Here is a 12,283-nt window from a genome sequence, read left to right on the forward strand (position 1 = left end):
TGTACCAAAATAAAAGACCTCTGTACTGTTAAAGAAAGAAATCTAAACAAAACTACCATATGATCCAGCAATTTTGCTTCTGGGTATAGACCCAAAAAAATTCAAAGCAGGGATTCAGGCATATTTGTACACCCACATTCTAGCAGCTTTATTCACAGTAGCCAAAAGGTGGGAACAACTCAGATGTTCATTGCTGGATAAATGGATAAGCAAAATGTGTATACTGTAAAGAATGGAATATTCAGCCTGAGCGCCTTCATGATTCAGAATGGAATTCTGTTGCCTGCTGCAGCGTGGATGAAGACATTATGCTAAGTGAAATAAGCTGGACCCAAAAGGACAAATATTGTATGATTCCAGTTATATGAGGTACCTAGAATAGTCAAGTTTATGGAAGCGGAAAGTAGAATGGTAGTGGCTAGGGACTGCGGGAGGGAGAGTAGAGGGTTTGCATTTGGGAAGATGAAAGTTCTGGAGATAGGTGGTGGTGATGGTTGTGAAACAGTGTAAATGTACTTAATGCCACCGAGCAGTACGCTTGAAAGTTATTAAAATGATAAGTTTTATGTTATGTATATTTTGCCGTAATAAAAAACATAGCAAAAAAATAAGTTTTTCTCGGGTAGAGTTTTTCACTGTGGTTAATGACCATATAGTAATGATAAATACAGTTTTGTGAAATTTCAGTTAAATGAGTGAAATTTCAGTTAAATGAGTGAGTGTGTGTGTGTAAGCATGAGAAAGAGAGTTTAGATTGATTTGGGTTGTGATGGCAGATGCATTTCTTGCTGTTGTGGTTTGAGGTTCCAAAATATTTGAAAGCCAGTTCCCTCAAGAAACTCTTGTACATGTGCCATAGAGTAATAGCTTTCAAAATTACTTTTACTCACTGTAAGAAATTCATACTTGAATATATGTGTGGGTATACGTGTAAATCTGAAATAAATCCTTGGGTACACTCTGATATTCTTTATTCCTTTCCATTAAGAAGAAAAAGTACTGGTCATAACCCCCTAAATTGATTTTGTGACCCATAATTTTAAAATTACTGTTCTAGATTACATTCTTAAAGTGGAATTACTGAGTGACGGGGTAACAATGAAACCTTCTAGATTTTGCTATGTATTAGTGTGTATTTGCTATCAACAAACAGAGTGGGTGTGATGGTGGTTTGTGCTACTCTGCTAGGGGGCATTTGGAAATGTGAGGACAGTGTTTGGTTGTCCCAGTGACTAGGGAGTACTTTCGGCATTCAGTAGATGAGGTCCAAAATGGTAAGTGTCCTAAAATATACAGGACAGCCCTACATAAGCAATTACTATTCTGTCTAGAATTTGTTTAGTGTTCTTGTTGAAAAACTGGGCCTGATTTTCTGCCATTTTCCTTATTATCCACTCTGTTGGTGACACTGTCATATTGGAGGTATGGGGTGTGATAGCAGGAACGTAGGGCTTGGAGTCCAGTATCTGAGTTTGAATCTTGCTGCTTAATCAGGTCTGTTTTGTCCCTGGAGAATTTATCTGCTCTCTTTGTGGCTCAGTTTTCTGACCTGGAAAATGGAGATGACAATACCTACATCTGAGAGTTTGCATTAGGAAATGAGATTATGAATGCAGTGTTTACATAGTGTAGTGCCTAGCACATAAGTGCTTAAGAAGTGATAGTTACTACATTTTGAATTCCTATTACTGACTTTGTTTATTTGTTCATTTAAACCCATTATCTCAGATAGAAAAATACTTATCTTACTTAAATCTTGCCTTTATTTCTTTGCAAAGATAAAAGAAAAACCTTTTGTGGCCTCTTGGGTTGATAGAACATAAGATATAAGGATTCAGAATATTTTGGGTCGAAGTGTCTCCCATCCTAATTTGCCTCCCTTTGATTTTTCCCTTTTTCTTTTATCGTAGCAGTCTCATCAGCTCATGCGGATGCGATGGAGCCAGCCACACCAGCACCGCAGGCTCCGAAATCTCCAAATGCCGAGTGGTTGGTCAGGACCTCTGCCACAGAGAAAACCGCTGATTCAGCTGCAGCTGCGTTTTTTAAAACACCACAAGAAAAGAGCCCTGGATGCAGCTAGAGAGCAGTAGTTCACCCACCAGGAGCCAATGGGTGTTGTGAAACAAATGTTAGATTTTGTATTATATAGTCTTGTATAGCTTAATTGATATTTCCAGTCTATCACCAGGACTGGCTCTTTCCTCTTCAAACAAAACAGTGGACTCTCTCTTAGAAAATCATATTGTGGAAATCTGTGTTTTTTTTAAAAAAAAGTGAAGTATCGGGGCAGCAGTTTTTAAAAAAAAAATCATCATATGCTATATTTGTTACACTGCTATTGCTGTCTCAGCAGTTACCTACAGCTTCATTTACAGAGCTGTTGCTTTTTTGCAGGTGTGTCTTTTTTCTTGAAAACTAGTAACTGCTTTTGCATACTTTTTGTGTAGAGCTTTTAGTATTATTTGAGGAAGTTCCAAATTTGCAGTCAGTTATAGACAAATTTAAGCACCGAGTTAAGACCAGTGTGTGGAATTGTGTTTGCAGGAGGTAAGACCTTGCTTTCAGCCTGGCCTTGCTCCACTCAGAGTGCCAATAAGATAAATCTACCAGGGTCTCAGTTTGGAGCCTCAGAAGCGACTCTAGCAGCATGGGACTTGGGGACTCCGTCCAGTCTTCTAGATGGCCTACTGGGATCGCCGGCAGCTGCATTGCCCTTTGCCTCATCTCCAAAGTTCGTGTTCTACCAAGAGGACATTTTAGACACACACAGACACACACAGACACACACACACACAGACACACACACACACAGACACACACACACAGACACACACACACACACAGAGGTGTAATGAAGATGGTTTACCTGTACAGCACACTTAGAGTAGTCAGTGGATTATGTCTTAATACTTCATGTTGCAGTGTAGGCCTTTATGTACTCAATGGGATTTTATCGTTAGTTTACAGGTCAATAACCTGCAGCAGATATTCATTATCTATTATAATAATGGCTTCTTGGGGTTATACTTTGGGGAGGAAACATGTCTTTTGACATGCTTTATACTTGGAGTGTTTGTGACAGCTCACTGCGTGTAGAGTTATGTACACAGCCATGCCTGAAGTTGGATGCTCTTTTGTCAAAATGAGGAATAAGCGACTGCCTAGAGCTGCCGGAGGAAAGCCACCCTCTCTAAAGAAAGTGTTACCCAGTGTTTTTCTTTCAGGGGCCTGGTTGATAGAAGGGTTCTTTTTTGGTACAAATGGAGTACATTTACTCAGAAATATACAGAAACTTCTCCAAGTGCCCACTGCTCTGGCACTGCTCTGGAGGCGCTCCCACTCACACCGGGAGAGTTTTTGTGCTTAAATAAGTGCGGAGTGGGGCAGCCTCCTCCCTGGAGGGCCAGTGTCCCTTCTCACACAGAACATGACTGGGCTGCTTTATCCTGTTCCCTTTAAAAAGTATAGCCTTTATCAGTAATAGCTCTAGAATGTCCTTCTGTGGGGTTGGTGTGAATCTAGGAGGAGGGGGGACTGAAGCTAAGTTATGTGGCGCTTTATGTAAGACTGAGAACATCAGTTGTCCCTAACAAGGAGTATGGTGGAGGGAGGGTCAAATGGAGATTATGGGGTGAGGAGGAAAGCTAAAACCATCCCAGCATCCCTGGGAGTCACCCCGGTTCCCATGTGGTAGAGTGTACTGCCCTTCCCCGTAAGCCACACCCATAGCAGTAGACAAGATGGAATGTCTGTTGAATACAAAATGGCACTGCTGAATTGTGTAGTGATGAAGGTAGGCTTCATTGTCTTATATGCATTCTTAACCTAGCCCCATCGTGTCCTGAGGCACACATTTCTAACATACTTTGTTGGATTTGAGAGAAAGCCGTGAACATAATTTTATTTTCTTTGCACTAAGCTCCGTGGCTCATGCAGAGATTGGTCCTGTGATCATAACCTATTAAGGCCTCCATAGTTCAGGTAGAATCTTTTCTTCATGGCATGTTGCCTGACAGTTCTTTTTATCTGTGATTAAAAGTAGTCTGTGTATATAGCTTTACATTTTAAACATCTCTATGATGTAAAGGTAGGTGACCCCTGCCATTTTCAGAGACAAGTTAAGTGACTTGCTCAAAAGCACGTAATCAAGCCAGGATTAAAATCCAGACTTTCAGACTTTCTCTGCCCTGGGTTAAAATCTCTTGTTTTTCATTGATAGACCTGAGTTGCTCTGAGGCCCATGGTTTTGAAATAGGATGCTATGAATGTTTATCATCTTTCTTGGGCATGCTTTTCTACATATTTTGAATAGTTTCAACAGGGATCACCCAAAAATGCCATATCTATGTATAATAATAAGGGGAAAAAATTAATTGCCTAAGAAAATAGCAATTAAGTACACAAGTACTTTGCAAGACAGGTTTTTAAATTGTTCTTGTAAGCTGCTGCGTGAGCCTGCTTACAGAATTATTAACTTATTCTGCTGGTTTTCTTTATGAATCAATTGCAGAGGAACCGTAGAATCGAGTATATTTTGAATCTTAATATGGCAAATTATATAATGTCATAAATTAAGAGAAGTCTTTTACCTTTCAACAAAAGGTATAATTTCAAAATCAGGTTTTGTAATATGTTAAAGAAATCTCTAATGGCATTACTTCCTTTGAGGATAATCCTTGAGCTTACATGTATTTGATCTTCTCAAAAGTAATAACAGACTGAGTTCCATAGTTCTTATTTCAGGGTTCTGGGTTATCCCAACTGGCTACACAGTCTGCCTGTCTGAATCCTAATCTTGTGTGTTTTTCACAATAGGCAAAAGTCAAGACATTATCTGCTACTGTCATTCATAAAAATTAGTTTTGCTTATGAATTTAAGGGAATTTGAGATTATTTTTCAGATGCAATATTTCAAAGGGAACAACTTCATTTGCATCAGAACTCTTATGTTGCTTTTTGATAAGAACTTTTTAGAAGAGGAAAGTAGTAACTGTTTACATGGTGCCAAATTTGGGAGGGGCAGAGAATATGGTCTTTATTGACTGGTGTGTGTTTTTAAACTTGAACTTTTTAGAAATCAAATGCAATTAAAAATTTTAGATGACATTGTTTTGCTGGGATATGAAACAGGCCGCAAAACAAGGCCATTTGGGCACCAAATTACCAAAAGCTGAAATCTAATCTGCACTGCTTATGGCATCTTATGCTAAGTAAAATGCCACACCTAGAACAGGTAATGAAACTCTATAAATGCCAAATAGATTAATTTGATGTATCTTTGAATTTTGGAGTTAGAAACACAATTTAGACCACAGCAGTGGAAGTTCTGACTCTGCAAAGTAAAGGAGCAGAGTTATCACAGAAGTCTCTTAGAGAAGGGAGCTGGCTGGTGCTATCACTGTTGATGTGATGGCTTCTCCACTTTGGCCCTGGGCTGCTGATGGTGTGTGATTCATTTCAGGTCTTTGCTGTGTTTTGACTTCTTACTGTGCTGCTGAGCCATACACTTTTTGTTTCATGGGCTCTGTAAAAACCTCAGCATTAGAAGCCATGCTCAGTATTCTGTATGTTGGGTGAGCCTTATCTGAGCCGGGTTGAGAGCAGAGTGGCTTACCTGGCAGCTGTGGAGGCAGCCTGCTTAGGGGTGCATAGCTTGTAGGACGTGTCATGGTTTGTGGGGTGGCAGGAGGGACGATAGAAGCAGTTTGCGCTTGCTGTCGGCTGCTCCTTTGTTAGTGCTCGAGCTGTCCCTTTTACTTGTCAGGATTTCCTTATCTCCCCCTCCAGCCATGACAGTTAGTGGAGTTACTGATGGTGGCAGCGACCGAGGGGCTCCTACCCATCAGGACACCCGTACAGAGGGAAGAGGTGAGGAAATTGGGTTCCACTATTAGCACCGAACACAGTGGCCTAGAGACCATCAGATGTTGGGGGACAGCAACATTGAAAAGAAACGAGGAAGATGAGTAATACTGCTCAAGAGTGGATTATAAGGTTTTTAACAAGCCCAGCCAGACAAACATGACTGAAGAATTAATTCCCTGCCACTGCAGACAGACATAGGCTCTCCGTAAAAGTGCCAAATTTTGGGAATAAAACAATTTAAAGCACAGTATTGAAGAGGGCATATCCTGAAGGTGTTCACAAAGGAAAGCAATCTTGGCCAGGGGAAGAGATGGGGAGATGCTTACAAGATACTAGGGTGGCTAGACCAATGGCATCAGCACCCTTGGCCCCACCAGACCTACTGAATCTGAAACACTGAGGGAGGGTGGAGGGGTGGCTCAGTTTGTTGGAGTGTTGTCCTGTACACCGAAAGGCTGCAGGTTCGATTCCTGGTCAGGACATATGCCCAGGTTGAGGGTTCAGTCCTCAGCTGGGGTGGATATGGGAGGTAACTGATGAGTATTTCTCACATTGATGTTTCTCAAATCAATAATATATCCTCTGTAGGATTTTTAAAAGTATAGAGATGTTTTGTGTATGATATTTTGCAGTTGCTATTAATGTCTTTGCTTCCCATTCCCTTTCCCTCAAGCCCCTGAAAAGTCACCTGGAAATATTGAGAAAGGGTAACGTAGAGAGAAATGCCATCAAGGCCAAGGTTAGGTGGATGGAGACCGTTTTAAAAATCAATTAAAGTAGAACCGTGAACTTTTAGTCCGTGAGTCGTTTTTCATAATTGACAGGAAAACATTTGTGTGCAATACTGCCATCCATGACTTTATGACACTTGTTCATTGAATCTTAGTTTCATGGGAAAATGTTATGTATTTTCTAGCATTACAATGATGAAGCCTTTAAAGTGTGACTTACAAATGTGAAAAAAAAAAAAAGGAAACCAACCTGAGTACACAGCTTTTGTAGTAAATGTCTGTCGAGTAATTGGTAATCTCTTGCTAGGACTTAATCTCAGTATTCACAGCATGTAAAGATCAATTTTCAGTTATCCCACTTAATCATATCCTATTGTCTTTGTTTTATGTTTCAAGTCGTGTGTCTGCAGGGGTCGGGGACCAACAGCAACAGCGCATTACGTGTATTTTTTTGGTCTGACTCGAGTTCAGTATTTCAGAATATGGTACTCTAACCTTCAAGTTTTGGAATGAAATCCTGACCGTTTTTTCCCTTAGATTTTATTTGTATGAATTGGGCCAGGCCCTAACTGACTACCAAAGCGTACGAACCCAGGTTCTCTCTCTCTGGGAATATGTGTGGCTAAGAAGGAGTACTCTAGTATCATTTCCCCAAATGCTCATGTGATTTTGTGCCCGGTCTTAATTTATAAAGGTCACTGAGTGAGGACATGGAGAGATCAATGCCATTGAAAGAAAAGTTTAACGTGACAGTTTCTCTAGGAACACGAGGCACGGCTTGCCACGCAGGGCCACAGGACGAATACCAGGTTTGCATCAGGAGCAGAAGACAGGAGCAAGTGGTAGGTTTTAAGCCAGAGTTTTTATGGGGGTTTCCTCCTGAAAGGCAGGGCAGGGAGGGCGAAAAGTTTAGGAATGGCTAGTTTGAGTAATTTCGAGTCCTTTGGACTATAGTGTGGTTTCTAGTTGCCTGGTACCTGGCTCTGGGATGTTTGCTTCCCGGGGTGTATAGGCCAGCTGGAAGTATGGCTCCATCACCCTTGGTAAGCTTGTACATCAGAATCGTGCTGCTGGCCGAATCCTTTGCTCTTTCTAAGAATTGGTAACCTTGGGAGGAGCAGTGTCTCCTCAGCCAGAAAGGCTTCTTAAGATGTTGAAACATAATTTACAGAAAATTAAAGACCTTAGTTAATACACATATTTACCTCTCATTTCAATTTTTTGCAGTCTTCAAGCAACATATAACTTTACTTTTCTATCTTGAAAACCATTTAAAAGGACCTCTAGCCAAAAAATGATGTTGTTACTAGATATTATCAAGGTATGGGAATATAAAACGATTAAGATGTAAATTATGAAAATCAATGCTTTCTCTAGAAGTGAGTCCTGTCCCTTGCAGATCTCATTCAGATTATTCAGATGTTTTTCATTGGAAAAGGAAAGAAAAAATTAGAGAACTTACAAATAGCCTTGGCGGCTTTGACTTAAATCAGCCCATTTCATTGAGTAGATTCTATGTCTTGCTCCTTCCAGTGGGCCATGTATTTCTCCATGAAAAATTGTCCTGACTGTGCAAGCTGCTTCCACCCCAAAATCTTGCTGACATTTTGGATTGCATTCAGTATTAAGCTCACTCTACCTCCCGCCTGTTGTCAGCAGCTATTGCAAACTGTGGCCTTTCAAAAATTTTCTATCCCCTCCCCTTGATGTCAGCAGCTCTTCTCCCCCTCCCCTTATAGATAATAGAGCATTAGGAGTCCCCATTTAGGCACCTTCACATACACCCTTCCTCACCTTTCCTTCTTGCAAGTGCCTGCCCTGCTCAAGGCGAATCCCTTCTCCAGTGCCCTAGGTCCCCCTCTCTGGGTCAATCTAGCTACAGCTTCTCACTCCTGGCACATACAGCTTTGCATTTAAACAGTTCAAAGACTCCCGTCTTCAAACAAAAGTGCCCTTCCTTAACCCTTTGACCCCCTTGACTATCACTCAAGTACTGCCCTCACTTGCAGTTTCTGCCCCTTTGTTCTAGTTAACTGAAGCAGTGGTTTTTAGCCCTGGCTGCACATTAGGACCACCCAGGTGTATTTTTAAAACTTTATTTCCCCAACTGAATCACAGCCCAGTTACATCAGGATGGGGAGGTGGGACAGGCTTGTCTTTTCAAAGCAATGTTCAGATGGGGCTGAGAGCAGCATGCTCAAGCCTGGCCACTGTCCTCATCACTATTAAAATTGTTCTTACTGCCCAGCGGGGCGGGGCTCAGCGGTTGAGCATCGACCTAGGATCCAGGAATCGCGGTTTGACTCCCGGTCAGGGCACATGCCCGGGTTGCGGGCTCAGTCTCCAGTCGGGGGCATGCAGGAGGCAGCCAGTCAGTGACTCTCATCATTGATGTTTCTTTCTCTCCCTCTCCTTTCCTCTCTCTGAAATCAATAAAGATATATATATTTTTAACATTGTTCTTACTGGGTCCACCAGTGACTTCTAATTTCCAAGTTTTAGTCCGTAGGTTGATCTTCATGGCTTGATACTGTAGAACCATTTCCTTCTGGAACTCTCTTTTCTGCCCCTGCTCTCCTGGTTTTTCTCCACCCCTCTGCTCTTTGTCAGTCTCCAGAGGTGGGCAGATTGGTGGGTGGGTCAGTGCAGTGCCGAATGTCTGTCTCTGGCCTCACCGCCAGTACTGCAGTTAGCGCCTGTGTGCTCATGAGCTCCTTTGCCAGACCGCCTGAGTGCACCGACTTAAAGCATGGGCTTAGGGTGAGACAGCCTCCTTCATTAATAATTACCGGGACTTTCTAGGCTGGCGTACTCAAGGTCTCTGCTCCTTCCCCCACTTCTTTCTGTTCCTCCTCCGAGCCCACTGAGGTAGGGAGACTTGCTAATCACTAGATCCTAAGATGGATCACCCCGTTTACTAGTGGGTGGAGTTGAAAAGTCTGCCTTGAACAGTGGTCCCGCTTCTGCTTTCTCCTTTCCAGGGTCTTGGACTGGTCAGGAGGCCCGGGCCCACTTCTGCCTGCGAGGAGCCTACCCCCATCTAGTGCTCTCTCCAGTTTTTTACTTTCTGCTGCTGGTAAGACTTTAGTTTGGGTTTAGAGAGTGAGACAGACCCATTTCCTCACCACTTTTTAACCTTGAGTATCATGTTGGATCTTTGTCAGAGAACTTTTTATTGGGGTTCCAGGCACGAGTAAGAGCTCTACTAATAAAAAAGCGGAACGTGATTTCCTGCCTCACTACCATCACTGCTTCTGGGACTGGCCCCACCCTCACCAGAAAGGACCCGGTGTGTTCCTGGCTTCTTTGACTCTCTAGTTTCTGATTCAAAATCAGGGATAGGTGGGTCTGACATAGTCAGGCACCTGTGCCTTAGCTGTGGGACATGAGAACGAGGTTATCTGGAATGTTTCATTGGGATGAAGAAACATAAGAGGGCGGGTCAGATGCTGGACAGCTGATAATAACAAAAAGGTCCATGAGAGCCATTGTACTAATCACTGATTCAGAAAAACATTTATTGGGCGCTCACTAAGCCAGCCTTCCTCAGGTCTCTTGGGGAAAAGGGTGGCTGCCCCAAAGCAGGATATTTTGAGGTTCCTTAGATATATTCTGTGAATTCTTGAAACCAGTAGAACCCTTCTCAGAGCTAATAACAACAACAAAAACAACCATTTACTGAGGGATTATTATATGCCTTAATATAATCTCAATCTTAATGTCAATCCTCAACTACTCTAAGATAGATACTTTTATCTCTGTTTTAAAGCAATGAAATATGATTACAGTTAAAGATTAACTTGCTCAAGTCATAGAGCTAATCATTGTCAGACTGCATTCAAACTGCAAATCTGTTTAATGCTAGAGTTTACATTACCAGCCAATGCCCTATGCTGCCCCTTTTCACAATAGAAATGAACTGTTGGTGGTCATGTATGTCTGAAATAAACTGTGCCCCTAGGCCTAGGGTTGGATATCTAGTGACACCCTTTTACTCCATTTGCCTGTTGCTCCTGATGGGCTGTTTCTGTGTCAAAGCAACTGTGAATGTGCACAACTCTTCTCTATGCCTCCAGCACTGGAAGAAGATAGGCAATTCCTGTGGCATCCTCTTAAAACAACCTGTTCTTGTTTTTGAAAGTAACCAGAGCAAAAGTCAATAAAATCTTCCAAACCCATGGTATTGTCCTTCGTGTGCCAAAGCAGCACTGATCCATAAGCCAGGAGGGCATGTGCTTTGAGTTGTTAATGGCAGTGAAGGACTGTCCTGAACATCTCATATGTTCAGACTGTTGCTAAACATCTCATAGAACTGCTAGCAAAAGAGCTGTCTTAACAGCCTTGGCCTTTCTAAATGTCCCTTCATTCAGTAGATGTGTATGGAACACTTTTTGTGCCAAGCACTCTGCCAGCTGCTGAGTGTACAAAGAGGAAAGGCATTCCTGATACCACGAAGTTCATGGTCTTCTGAGGCAGAGTCAAGGAAAGTAAATATTACTCTGTAAAGTGGGAAGTTTTGAGATAAGACTATCAGGGTATTTTGGCAAGAAAGAAGGCGCCCTAACTTACACTGAGCAGGAGGATTACAAAAATACTGACCTGAAGGACGGCCAGGGGTTGAGCGAAGAGAGGATGAGGCCATGCTGTGTCCAGAGCATGGTTTGTCCAAGGGTTGGTAAGGCTGGCGTGTGGCGATACGGAGGAGCAGGCAGAGGCAGGGGACAAGGGGCAGGAGCCGTGCGCTCGGCCGTGGGACTGAGACGCCAACAGGTCTGCGTCTCCTTGACCACGTCTCTGAGATATATAACCAGGTCCACCTGTTTGTAGGAGCGGCTGGCATGCTTAGGAGTAGATGAAACTGAATTGGAAATATCACTTCCTCCCGTGGCTGACTGGTTCCCTTGTGTGTTCTAGCATGAGGCCGGTCTGAAGTTACTCCCCTCGAACCACCTTATCTTGGTAGGATTTAATGTACAATGTGATAGTCCTAACTGCTAGCACTGTTCTTCTGGGACAAAGTTGTCACTGTCAGCTACCAGTTGTGCATTTGGGGCTCTGTTTCTCAGGAGTGACAGTAAATTTGTGTTGATCTATTTGCACCTTTTGGATATTAGAGGTTTTTGCAACCTTTGCTATTTCAAGGCTGCAGAAAACATCCATAGGATAAAACCAGTGCAGCTTGGCCCACATTAAGCTCTGATCCCATGATTTTGGTCTCATTAATACCATGCTCTAAGTAACTAAAGTTAGCTAAACCCTTTGAAACTGTGTAAAGTGGAACCAATTAAGTGTTTTGGGCCAACAGTGGTGACTAATGGCCCTTTTTCTAGTGCTCCACATTAGTGTGACTCAGAACCTCCTCTCCATATTCGTCGGAGCTCTTGATTAAAAAAATAATAATAATCTTTTACTTTGAAATAATTTTAGGCTTATAGGAAAGTTACAAAAATTGTACAGAGATTTGCCCTATGCCCCTTTCCCAGCTTCTAATGTTAACAGCTTACATAACCATGGTACAATTATTGAAAGCAGGAGATTAACATCGACACAATCCTATTAAGCTACACACTTTGTTTGAATTTCACCAGTTTTCCCAGTAATGTCCGTTTTCCGGTTAAAGGTTTAATCCAGGATCCATATGTACCTGGGACTGTTGCCAGGCTTTCTATCCAATTGCACTGGCC

General features: G+C 42.3%; 1 protein-coding gene across 2 annotated transcripts in view; it reads left to right on the forward strand.

Moving 5' to 3' along the window:
- Nucleotides 1–6,663, forward strand: part of GPATCH2L (G-patch domain containing 2 like) — a gene marked incomplete at its 3' end in the record, with an annotated part of 50,317 nt that extends 43,654 nt beyond the window's left edge. For both annotated transcript variants that reach the window (XM_081117360.1, XM_081117359.1), the window contains exon 10: nt 1,911–6,663. In XM_081117360.1, the coding sequence (XP_080973486.1) occupies nt 1,911–2,083 (173 nt within the window). The remainder of the gene's footprint in view (nt 1–1,910) is intronic.
- Nucleotides 6,664–12,283: the final 5,620 nt, after the last annotated feature.

This window comes from Miniopterus schreibersii, assembly GCF_964146895.1.
Source record: "Miniopterus schreibersii genome assembly, chromosome: 1".
Taxonomy (NCBI): Eukaryota; Metazoa; Chordata; class Mammalia; order Chiroptera; family Miniopteridae; genus Miniopterus; species Miniopterus schreibersii.